The sequence below is a fragment of the Triticum urartu genome, chromosome 2A, assembly GCF_056163025.1.
Source record: "Triticum urartu cultivar PI428250 chromosome 2A, HENAU_Tu73, whole genome shotgun sequence".
NCBI classification, from domain to species: Eukaryota; Viridiplantae; Streptophyta; class Magnoliopsida; order Poales; family Poaceae; genus Triticum; species Triticum urartu.
Window position 1 is genome coordinate 751,413,900 of NC_141874.1, and position 12,701 is coordinate 751,426,600.

Sequence of the window (12,701 nt, forward strand, 5' to 3'; positions counted from 1 at the left end):
AAGGAGTAATAGCCGTGGGGTTCACGTGTTTGAGAAGCAGATAGGGTGACAACTCAGTAACTCACCCAAATCGTGTCTGCCTGATCAAACGGCTGTTGTGCGGATGGCGCAGGCGAGTTATCAGTCGAATGATACCAAACGTTTTCCCAACAATAATGTTAAATCAAGCAAAGCAAACTAAAGAAAATTGTAGGTCTATTGATCGGCATGCATCTACTCCTTCCGTTCGGAATTACTTGTCTCGAAAATGGACATATCTAGAACTGAAATACGTCTAGATACATCCATTTCTGCGACAAGTAATTTCGAACGGAGGGAGTACATGTCTGATGATATGGTAGGTATATGAGCACAAGTTGCACAACCCTTGACGCAAACCAAGGATGAGTTTAACATGAATAGACGAACACTGATGAGGGCCTCTTCGGTAGCTTCCCAGCTCCACGCTTCGCCGAATCCACGACTGGAGCTGACCCGAACGGCCCGGCTCCATGAAGCTGGCTTCCCGGATCAGTGGCCGGGCTATGTACAAAGAGTCGTGCTATACACACGACATAAATCAGACGATTCATGCATGATGAATGAAATCCGGCCGGACATACGTCTGATGGAGAGAGCATCAGCCGCTGGATTTTCTGTCGTGCATACATCGGGCACGAGGATCGTGCATGGAGCAGTTTCGATGTACAAAAACGTGGAGCAGCTCATTTGGAGATCTCAGAAAAACGCAAAAAATAGAGTTTGCTCTTATTACAGAGTTGTGCCACCGTCAAGTGCCATACGTACCGGTTCGATAGATAGGCTGGAGAGACGCCCTGATCCCCACTCTCTTATTACAGAGATGTGTCACCGCCAAGTGCCATACGTACACGCGTGATCCACTGAAAAGGCTGTCAGCCCATGCATGGCGAGAGGGAAACTGGAGCAGCCTCATCGAACGATTTTTTGATCGCTAGCGTTCCGGCCGGAAGCTGGCAACCGAAACGAGAAGCGAGATTTGAGGATTTGCTGAAGTTGGGCAACTACCGAACAGGCCCTGAATACCGGCCATCTTTGAGTACAAAAACTGATTGTCTTATCTGTCCTATCATCTCGCAGGCTGGAACAGTTCATCTTCGGCAAAACCGCCAAGACACAGGGCGCCTGCTAGTTCTACGCCCACAAATCCATCATCCGTCTGAAATACACTCCCTCCATCCCATAATGTAAGACGTTTTTTGACACTAAAAACGTCCTATATTATGGGATGGAGGGAGTAAATTCTAAGAGTCTCTCTCCCGGTCTTGGTCATGAGGTCGCCTCCAGAAGCTAAAGGTATTGTCTGATTGCCTAGTTGATTGATATTCCCTTTAAACCATATAAATGCAAGTATGTTTTAATCATAGTTATATTTTTTAAATTTAGAACCTATTATCATTACGAGCTCCTGAGATGGCTCTGACCATTCCGAAGTGTTTATCATGGTAAGTGGCTTATTGTCAATAATATAGTCAACCTTTTCTTCTTACTTGAATTGTCAACTCAACTAGTTAGTTGACCAACTTAAGATGCATGTATTATAATTATATAGTATGACATCCATATGAAAAGAAATCGATTTAATCACATTTGCCCTCACCAACATCATTCTGCCATCGCCCTCCTTCTTCACCATGAAATCAAACCGGTGACTTGATGGAAGTAACTGAAATTGGACATAAGATTCCACCAACAACAATGTATAATAAAGCAAAATAAATTAAAGGCAATGGTAGATGTACCGTTCATCATGCCACTGCATGTAGAAGACGCATTAGGTAGGGAGTGGACCCCTTGATGTATTACATTTTCACGATTTTTGCCTAGTTATTCTACTATGACAAAAAACGAGCTAGTGGCATGACCCACGGGAGCCTGTTTCATGAATAAAACTTGCAACAAACAAGATCAAAAGTAGATAACCAATCTAAAATTGATGCCAACAATTTTCTTACTAATAGTTTGACAACAACATATTTTATTAATTAATGGTATGGCAAGATTACACTGTAGAATCTGATGGCAAGTACAATGGATGTCATTTAAAGAAGGAAACATACACATATATAAGAAATAAAAAAAGTCCATACCAGCTCATGGAGTCCAAGAAAGGAACATACTGGCACTATGAATCGAGCTCAATGAATCAATGAAAGCAAATGACGCTGAAGATGGATCACCCTGTATATTGCATAGACTAGGCGGTAGGTAGAAAAGTGCAACCCTTGATGCACTCAAAGTATGTGCTTAACGACGGCGAGAAAAATATCCTTGTCTTGAATAAGACAACATGCAATTTCTGGTCGTAGCGACAGTGTGCCCGTTGTATGCATTGAGCACCTCGAAGAGGTAGCTACCATGGAGGGGATCATTATCATGGGTCATGGGGGCATCAAAAGCATCATCAGGCAATGGATCCACCATCGAAGGAGGCAACGGTACCATAGGGAGAGGATCAACCATCTGCACATTGTCAGGCACTTGTACCGCAGAAGAGGAGTTCGCCCCATCAGCTGAGGTGGCTGCACCAAAGTGATGATCATTCATTGAGATTACCTCGGTCGTTGGCACCACATGAATGGATTCAATGGGTGCAAGAGGAGATGGCAGCATGGCCAGTGACGCATCTTGCTCGTGTGGTGGAGGCAACACTAGCGCTGACACTGAACGGAGCTCCTCAATGCGTGCATTGACTACATTGAGTTGCATCTCTACCCTCTTTCCAAGGACATGGAGGATGTCAAGGGGCATCTCGCCAAAGCTTCGATGGCCACCACAGAGGTGATTGAGCAACAAATTGATCTTCAGGTCGTGGTTCTTCTGGTAGTTTTTCAACAACCTCGCCTTTGCCTTGATGATCATCTGCTGGATGAAGCCGGCAGCATCCACCTTATTCTTGAGTTTTTCTGAGTCTAACATGTTGCCATACCGCTGCAAGAGAGCAGTGGCTTCCTCCGGTGATGGCCACTGTAGGACCGGTCGGGCTTCACCGGGAACACACACCAAGAGGCAGATTGGAATGTTGCAGAGGATCGCTAGCTCTTGAGCCTTCTTCGCGAGCGTAGGGAGGCGCCTCCTCAACGCTTCCTCGCGCTTCGCTTTGTTGACGATCCATTGGATCTTAGCGCTCCGCCTACGAGCCATCACTTGTGTTTGGCAAGTACAAGGAGAAGGAGGGAGGATGGTCCATCTTATCGCCAGATTTTTTGGACTGCCATATAATTAGCACACAAACATGTATATAAACCTAGGGGGGGCGATGCGCAAATATGCAATTAAACACAAAATATTTTCTTTTTGAGTGTGGGTATGTTTGTATGTAAACATGTAAGAATATGCATGTGAACGGAGGGAGATTATTTAGACGTGAACTCGTGAGATTTCTTCTTGAAATGCATATTCTCCAATGGAGAGCAGATATCTCTATTATTAAAGGAGAATCGAACGTCGTGGTGGTTCGACCTCCTACGATGGTTCGACCTTCACGATCGCCTCGCTTCCCTCCACCCCACCCTCCTACGATTCCTGAAAAATCGGACTGCCTCCCCGCCCCTCCGCTCACGAGAAAAAGAAAAAAGAAAAAAAAAAGAAAAACAACGCACGTCCCCACGTCCTCGTATCCCACCTCCCACTCCCTTCCCCAAATCCCTCGCTCTCGATTCCCTATTCTCTCCAGAGAGGAATCACCGCCGCCGACCTCCTCCCTCCTACAGCGACGGAGGCGGACGCCGGGCTGGGTCGGACGCCCACGTGGAAGGAGCGGGAGAACAACAAGCGGCACGAGCGCCGGCGCCGGGCCATCGCCGCCAAGATCTTCACCGGCCTCCGCGCGCTCGACAGCTACAAGCTCCTCAAGGAGCTCTGCCGCGAGGCCGAATGGGTCGTGGAGGATGACGGCACCACCTACCGCAAGGTGAAGCCTCGCTTCTTGGTCTCGGGATCGAGATCGCCCCTCCCCCCCATCCCATGTTTCTTCTCTCCTTTTGTTTCCTGGATCTGGCCAACCTTGCTTGGATGTGTAGATCTGATTGTTTGGTTCGATTGATGGCAGGGATACAAGCCGCCGTCGTCCGGGCCGTTCGGTGGGGTCTCGTCGGTGGGCATGAGCCCTTGCTCGTCCTCGCAGCTTCTCGGTGCGCCGTCGTCGTCGTTCCCGAGCCCGGTGCCTTCCTACCACCCCAGCTCGGCGTCATCCAGCTTCCCGAGCCCCACGCGCCTCGACAACCCCAGCCCCGCCTACCTCTTCCCATTCCTCCGTGGCCTCCCCAACCTGCCCCTGCTCCGGGTCTCCAACAGCAGGGGGTGAAGCAAACACTTATTGGGAGGTACTCAAAATTTGACCACTTTGTTGTAGAATCATGGTGCCGATCAATTAATCCTTGACTGATTTTGAATCTCTGCCAATAGTTCAACATCTTTTTTTAATCACAAGGTCTAAAAGGTATCATTCAAAATCTTCTACATGAACTGCTTTGTAAAAAGTGGAAAATTGTTGCTCGTAATTTGATGTGCAGACTACCAAATTGGGAATTTTTTTTATCATGGTGAAACTACACTGTAAAAAGTGAATCATATTAGTAATGTCTCCCAACTCTCAAATTGTTGCTTGTTATATTAATCTGCAGACTACCAAATTGGAAGATTTTCAATCATGATATGATTCTGAGAATGAATGCATGATTGCAGATGGCTACCAAACCGTAAAATTTCAACATTCAAAATATGTATTTTGTACTGGCAGTTTTGATGCATGATTGCAGCTGCATGTAGGTTTCGGTTTGTCCAAGAACTGTCTATGTATACCGATAATGATTACTCCATCCGTCCCAAAATAAGTTTATTTTGTTTAGTACAGTTTATACTATAAAACTGTACTACCTGTACTAAATCAAAGATACTTATTTTGGGACTGGGGGAGTACTCTGTTTTCAAATGGCGCCTGTTGTACACATGACAACTGTGCGTGTATAAATTAGTATCATGTTGCCTGCACATTGAACTTATAATTCTTTTTCTGAATAATGTGTCATATTTTGATTCCCGTCAAAATGACCATTGCTATTTGCTTTCTAGACATCTTATATGTGGCTTGTGGTGATAACAATTTTTATTTTTCTCAGGATTTGATTATGATCGTGAAGGGTACATTACAATTTACGATAATTTAATCTTCTCTGATAATCAAAGCGCTGCATAGTCTTATGTGCATTCATCAGAGCTATTCCACAATTTTTCCCCACTTATGCCTTTTTACACTTTTATATGTGTAGCTTTTAATTTTTTTAAGACATTCATTCTTTTTTTCTAAGTCTTCATGTGTGCAGAATTACTTCTGCGGTGAGCCGGAGTGTGACGTCTTCTCACGGGCTACTGTCATCAATCAAGGTGGTCATTGTCTATATCAAGCTTGACGAGTACTTCCTGAAGGCTGATTTCTGCTCCCGCCGCGTTGCTGACCAAGGCCCCATCTACGTGGGAAGCTGCTATTTTTTTGATAGATTGGCAATGAAATGCTTGGATAGGAGAAAAGAAGTCGGAAGAGCATGAGAGAAGATGTTGAGAACCTAAATAATGCACACACATTTACATATTTCATGTGATGGTAGTATGTCGTCGTAGTTTTTGTGTTGGTTGTCCTACTGAATGTTCCTGTCAGTCCTAACTCATCACATCACTCTCAAATTTCAGTCATGCTTGGAGCTTTTATCTCTAACTCTACAAAATCAGAAAGCATGTCTAAAGCTCAAGGTAATGTTGAAACTTTGAGGCGATCAAACCATATGCTTTTTGGGCTATAATAGTTTAAACTAACTATTGCTTTTTGGGTTCTACGAGTTTGAACTAACTATTGCTAACATCCAGGCTTTGAATTTTCAGTTTGTATTTCTTTTTGCAAAAGTTTGTATTTGTCCATGGTCAAGATAGGGGGCACATAGAGCTTGGTTTGTTAAGCTTCTTTATATTCACAAGGAGGTCAGGAGTTCCTCTTGAGAAGAAAGAGGACAACCTTTAACTCAACCTACGCCTTCAGAGAGAACTGCTTGAACTCAAGATGCTCCTCCCAGTCATTTGATTGATGCAGAAATAACCTTTTATGAGTGACCTAAAAGTCAGATGTTTTACATTAAGCATACATCTCTTGTAGGTCTATTTAACTTTGGGTTTGGGAGTATTATATGTTGTTTGAGAGGGTCTATTTTTTTTAAAAAAATATGATTTTGTTCTTTGTTTCTATACTTATCGAAGTTCATGTTTCTTTCCATTTAGTTGTGATATGACTTTGTAAGTTTCCATTCAAAAAGGAGATCAAATAATATTTTGAATCGATGACATAATAAATGAAAATACAAGATTTTGAATAGGGCTTGCCCACACGGCACTGTGGAAAAAGGTGAAGGGAAAGGAAGGGTGAGGAGAATAAAATGATGCAAGGGGGAGTTTTTAAAGACATACGACGATTGCCTTGGAAGAAATAAGAGGAAGAGAATCAATTTGTCCAGGAATTAAAACCAGTCCTATCATATCGGACACGCATTTTTTTAATTCAAAAAATTATTTGATCGTAATTCAAAAAATTATTCTCTACTATTAAAGGAGAATCGAACGTCGTGATGGTTCGACCTCCTACGATGGTTCGACCTTCACGATTGCCTCGCTCCCCTCCACCCCACCCTCCTACGATTCCTGAAAAATCGGACTGCCTCCCCGCCCCTCCGCTCATGAGAAAAAGAAAAAAGAAAAAAAGAAAAACAACGCACGTCCCCACGTCCTCGTATCCCACCTCCCACTCCCTTCCCCAAATCCCTCGCTCTCGATTCCCTATTCTCTCCAGAGAGGAATCACCGCCGCCGACCTCCTCCCTCCTACAGCGACGGAGGCGGACACCGGGCTGGGTCGGACGCCCACGTGGAAGGAGCGGGAGAACAACAAGCGGCGTGAGCGCCGGCGTCGGGCCATCGCCGCCAAGATCTTCACCGGCCTCCGCGCGCTCGACAGCTACAAGCTCCTCAAGGAGCTCTGCCGCGAGGCCGAATGGGTCGTGGAGGATGACGGCACCACCTACCGCAAGGTGAAGCCTCGCTTCTTGGTCTCGGGATCGAGATCGCCCCTCCCCCATCCCATGTTTCTTCTCTCCTTCTGTTTCCTGGATCTGGCCAACCTTGCTTGGATGTGTAGATCTGATTGTTTGGTTCGATTGATGGCAGGGATACAAGCCGCCGTCGTCCGGGCCGTTCGGTGGGGTCTCGTCGGTGGGCATGAGCCCTTGCTCATCCTCGCAGCTTCTCGGTGCGCCGTCGTCGTTGTTCCCGAGCCCGGTGCCTTCCTACCACCCCAGCTCGGCGTCATCCAGCTTCCCGAGCCCCACGCGCCTCGACAACCCCAGCCCCACCTACCTCTTCCCATTCCTCCGTGGCCTCCCCAACCTGCCCCTGCTCCGGGTCTCCAACAGCAGGGGGTGAAGCAAACACTTATTGGGAGGTACTCAAAATTTGACCACTTTGTTGTAGAATCACGGTGCCGATCAATTAATCCTTGACTGATTTTGAATCTCTGCCAGTAGTTCAACATCTTTTTTTAATCACAAGGTCTAAAAGGTATCATTCAAAATCTTCTACATGAACTGCTCTGTAAAAAGTGGAAAATTGTTGCTCGTAATGTTGATGTGCAGACTACCAAATTGGGATTTTTTTTTATCATGGTGAAACTACACTGTAAAAAGTGAATCATATTAGTAATGTCTCCCAACTCTCAAATTGTTGCTTGTTATATTAATCTGCAGACTACCAAATTGGAAGATTTTCAATCATGATATGATTCTGAGAATGAATGCATGATTGCAGATGGCTACCAAACCGTAAAATTTCAACATTCAAAATATGTATTTTGTACTGGCAGTTTTGATGCATGATTGCAGCTGCATGTAGGTTTCGGTTTGTCCAAGAACTGTCTATGTATACCGATAATGATTACTCCATCCGTCCCAAAATAAGTTTATTTTGTTTAGTACAATTTATACTATAAAACTGTACTACCTGTACTAAATCAAAGATACTTATTTTGGGGCTGGGGGAGTACTCTGTTTTCAAATGGCGCTTGTTGTACACATGACAACTGTGCGTGTATAAATTAGTATCATGTTGCCTGCACGTTGAACTTATAATTCTTTTTCTGAATAATGTGTCATATTTTGATTCCCGTCAAAATGACCATTGCTATTTGCTTTCTAGACATCTTGTATGTGGCTTGTGGTGATAACAATTTTTATTTTTCTCAGGATTTGATTATGATCGTGAAGGATACATTACAATTTACGATCATTTAATCTTCTCTGATAATCAAAGCGCTGCATAGTCTTATGTGCATTCATCAGAGCTATTCCACAATTTTTCCCCACTTATGCCTTTTTACACTTTTATATGTGTAGCTTTTAATTTTTTTAAGACATTCATTTTTTTTCTAAGTCTTCATGTGTGCAGAATTACTTCTGCGGTGAGCCGGAATGTGACGTCTTCTCACGGGCTACTGTCATGAATCAAGGTGGTCATTGTCTATATCAAGCTTGACGAGTACTTCCTGAAGGCTGATTTCTGCTCCCGCCGCGTTGCTGACCAAGGCCCCATCTACGTGGGAAGCTGCTATTTTTTTGATAGATTGGCAATGAAATGCTTGGATAGGAGAAAAGAAGTTGGAAGAGCACGAGAGAAGATGTTGAGAACCTAAATAATGCACACACATTTACATATTTCATGTGATGGTAGTATGTCGTCATAGTTTTTGTGTTGGTTGTCCTACTGAATGTTCCTGTCAGCCCTAACTCATCACATCACTCTCAAATTTCAGTCATGCTTGGAGCCTTTATCTCTAACTCTACAAAATCAGAAAGCATGTCTAAAGCTCAAGGTAATGTTGAAACTTGGAGGCGATCAAACCATATGCTTTTTGGGCTATAAGAGTTTAAACTAACTATTGCTTTTTGGGTTCTACGAGTTTGAACTAACTAGTGCTAACATCCTGGCTTTGAATTTTCAGTTTGTATTTTCCTTTTGCAAAAGTTTGTATTTGTCCATGGTCAAGATAGGGGGCACATGGAGCTTGGTTTGTTAAGCTTCTTTATATTCTCAAGGAGGTCAGGAGTTCCTCTTGAGAAGAAAGAGGACAACCTTTAACTCAACCTACGCCTTCAGAGAGAACTGCTTGAACTCAAGATGCTCCTCCCAGTCATTTGATTGATGCAGAAATAACCTTTTATGAGAGTGACCTAAAAGGCAGATGTTTTACATTAAGAATACATCTCTTGTAGGTCTATTTAACTTTGGGTTTGGGAGTATTATATGTTGTTTGAGAGGGTCTATTTTTTTAGAAAATATGATTTTGTTCTTTGTTTCTATACTTATCGAAGTTCATGTTTCTTTCCATTTAGTTGTGATATGACTTTGTAAGTTTCCATTCAAAAAGGAGATCAAATAATATTTTGAATCGATGACATAATAAATGAAAATACAAGATTTTGAATAGGGCTTGCCCACACGGCACTGTGGAAAAAGGTGAAGGGAAAGGAAGGATGAGGAGAATAAAATGATGCAAGGGGGAGTTTTTAAAGACATACGACGATTGCCTAGGAAGAAATAAGAGGAAGAGAATCAATTTGTCCAGGAATTAAAACCAGTCCTATCATATCCGTCACGCATTTTTTTAATTCAAAAAATTATTTGATCGTAATTCAAAAAATTATTCTCTACTATTAAAGGAGAATCGAACGTCGTGATGGTTCGACCTCCTATGATGGTTCGACCTTCACGATCGCCTCGCTCCCCTCCACCCCACCCTCCTACGATTCCTGAAAAATCGGACTGCCTCCCCGCCCCTCCGCTCACGAGAAAAAGAAAAAAGTAAAAAAATAAAAACAACGCACGTCCCCACGTCCTCGTATCCCACCTCCCACTCCCTTCCCCAAATCCCTCGCTCTCGATTCCCTATTCTCTCCAGAGAGGAATCACCGCCGCCGACCTCCTCCCTCCTACAGCGACGGAGGCGGACGCCGGGCTGGGTCGGACGCCCACGTGGAAGGAGCGGGAGAACAACAAGCGGCGCGAGCGCTGGCGCCGGGCCATCGCCGCCAAGATCTTCACCGGCCTCCGCGCGCTCGACAGCTACAAGCTCCTCAAGGAGCTCTGCTGAGCAACTTTCTCAACTATCGCACCGGTGTGAATGCCACATCGTTCGGCCAACATGCGGAAGTGAAATTTCACGTCTACTCTAAACCAATATAAATGTGACACAGAGAGCGGAGGGAGTAAGGATTAATCGCATAAACGAGTTTTTGAAGCAATCGTGCAGCCAAATGAGTAGGTGCTCCATGTCTAAGTGCCCCTACGAATTTCCCACGTAAATAACACTGAACCTAGTTTTGGAATAGTCCTCAGACCTGATAGGTGTATGGCTAGATCGCCTTATGCCTCGAAGGTAGAAGTTCAAGACTTTGTGGTTTTTCCTATGGAATACGACATACCTAATCTCCTGCGAGAAGGGGATGCATGGGAGGCCACCTAGCGACGCCTCAGACAACCATGGATGCGAACCAGTGATAGGGGATCTTGGCTCAGAAGTCCTCTTGGTGATGCGGAGTATCTCCGGCTCCTGGTATATTTTTTTCATTCAAGGGAGAGAAGTGAGCCCTAGGTTGGTGTCCTAGCGATGAGCCGGAAAATAGTCATTTTTCCGTTCTTCCTTTTTCTAGGAGAAACTTCAATTCTATTCATAATCAATGATGGCACTTTAGAGAACACCAGAGCTAACAAAAATTACAAGGAAGTCTATGTGGACCACCTAGATAGGACTACAAGCATTGAAGCGAGTGAAAGGCGCACCGCTGCTACTTGTAAACTGTGTTGGAATTTTCTTCGAAGAGGAGGGGTGAAGCAGTACCGTAGAGATAAGTATTTCCCTTGGTGAGAACCAAGGTTATTGAACCAATAGGAGCACTGACTAAATCCTTGTGAACAACACCTGCACAACACAAAAGCAAATACTTGCACCCAACACGGGTAAGAGGGTCATCAATCCCCTTGAACTTGATACTTGCAAGGATTAAATCTTGTAATGGTAGATAGATAAATTGCAAAATAAAAAAATAAAAAAATTGCAGCAAAGTATTTTATTTTTCTTGATATGATAAAGGTAGACCTGGGGCCATAGTTTTCTCTAGAGACTTCTCTATCAAACCAATAGCATATGGTCGGTAGACAAATTATTGTTGGACAATTGATAAGAAAGGGTATAGTTATGATGTTATTCATTGCAATGATCATGTATATAGGCATCACGTCTATGACAAGTAGACCGACTCCTACCTGTATCTACTACTATTACTCTACCAATCGACCACTATCCAGCATACATATATGGTATTAAGTTCATGAAAAATGAAGTAACGACTTAAGCAAGATAACATGATGTAGACAAAGTAAACTCAAGCAATATGATTAAACCCCATCATTTTACCCTTAATGGCAACAGTACAATACATGCCTCACTACCCTTTCTGTCACTGGGTGAGGACACCGCAAGATTAAACCCATCACAAAGCACCTCTCCTACTGAAAATAAATCAATCTAGTTGGCCAAACTAAATGGATAGATCAGAGAGAAATGCAAAGCTATAACAATCATGCATAATAAAGTTCAGAAAAGACTCAATTACTTTCATTGAATAATCTGATCATAAACCCACAATTCATAGGATCCCAACAAACACACCGCAAAAGAAGATTACATCAAATAGAACTCCAAGGAGATCGAGTAGAACACCGTGTTGAAGATCAAAGAGAGAGAAGAAGCCATCTAGTTACTAGCTATGGACCCGTAGGTCTGTGGTGAACTACTCACGCATCATCGGAAGGCAGCAAGGGTGATGTAGAAGCTCCCCGCGATTGATTCTCCCTCCAACAGAGTACCGAAAAAGGCCTCCAGATGGGATCGCGGAAGAACAGAAGTTTGCAACGGTGCAAAAAGTGTTTCGGTAGCTCTCTGGTGTTTTGAGAATATTTGAGAATTTATAGAAGTAGAATTAGGTCAAACAGTGTTGCATGGGGCCCACAAGCTCGGGGGGCATGCCCTACTCCCCAGGGCGCGCCCTGTGAGCTCGGGCTATCTCCTAGCTCTTCTGGCCTCCTCCCGATCCTTCCAGGGTTCCTTTTGGTCCATAAAAAAATCACCGTAAAGTTTCATCGTGTTTGGACTTCATTTGATATTGATGTTCTGAAAAGCCAAAAACAAGGAAAAAACAGAACTGACACTGGGTTAATAGGTTAGTCCTAAAAATAATATAAAATAGCATATAAACACATATAAAACATCCAAGATTGTTAATATAATAGCATGAAACAATCAAAAATTATAAATACGTTGGAGACGTATCAGTCGCCGTCATCGCCCCTCCCTCACCAGAGCCGGGCAAACCTTATTGTAGTAGACAATTGGGAATATGTCGTGTTAAGGCCCCATAGGACTAGCATACCAAAGCAACAACCATAATTGATGAAGAAAGTCATAGATCAGAAGGATCAAACCTGTAAGCACCCAAACATAGATTAGATTCCAACAAAATCCGCCAAAGACCAGCACCAACTGAAAGCACGAGATCCGACGGAGACATATCTCCACGCGCCCTTCAATGACGTTAG

At 43.8% G+C, this 12,701-nt stretch overlaps 1 protein-coding gene and 1 pseudogene across 2 annotated transcripts; both read left to right on the plus strand.

Moving 5' to 3' along the window:
- The first annotated feature begins 2,401 nt into the window (after positions 1-2,401).
- LOC125538490 (protein BZR1 homolog 1-like) lies at positions 2,402-5,829 on the plus strand. Its single transcript, XM_087542493.1, has 5 exons — positions 2,402-2,536; positions 2,746-2,841; positions 3,584-3,931; positions 4,070-4,343; positions 5,343-5,829. The coding sequence occupies exons 1-4, from the start codon at positions 2,402-2,404 to the stop codon at positions 4,322-4,324; spliced, it is 834 nt and encodes a 277-aa protein (XP_087398619.1). The 3' UTR covers positions 4,325-4,343; positions 5,343-5,829.
- Positions 5,830-6,718: 889 nt separating this feature from the next.
- LOC147987748 (protein BZR1 homolog 1 pseudogene) lies at positions 6,719-9,495 on the plus strand (annotated as a pseudogene). The gene is made up of 3 exons (XR_015615316.1): positions 6,719-7,087; positions 7,224-7,497; positions 8,496-9,495. The product of XR_015615316.1 is annotated as a protein BZR1 homolog 1 pseudogene (transcript).
- Positions 9,496-12,701: the final 3,206 nt, after the last annotated feature.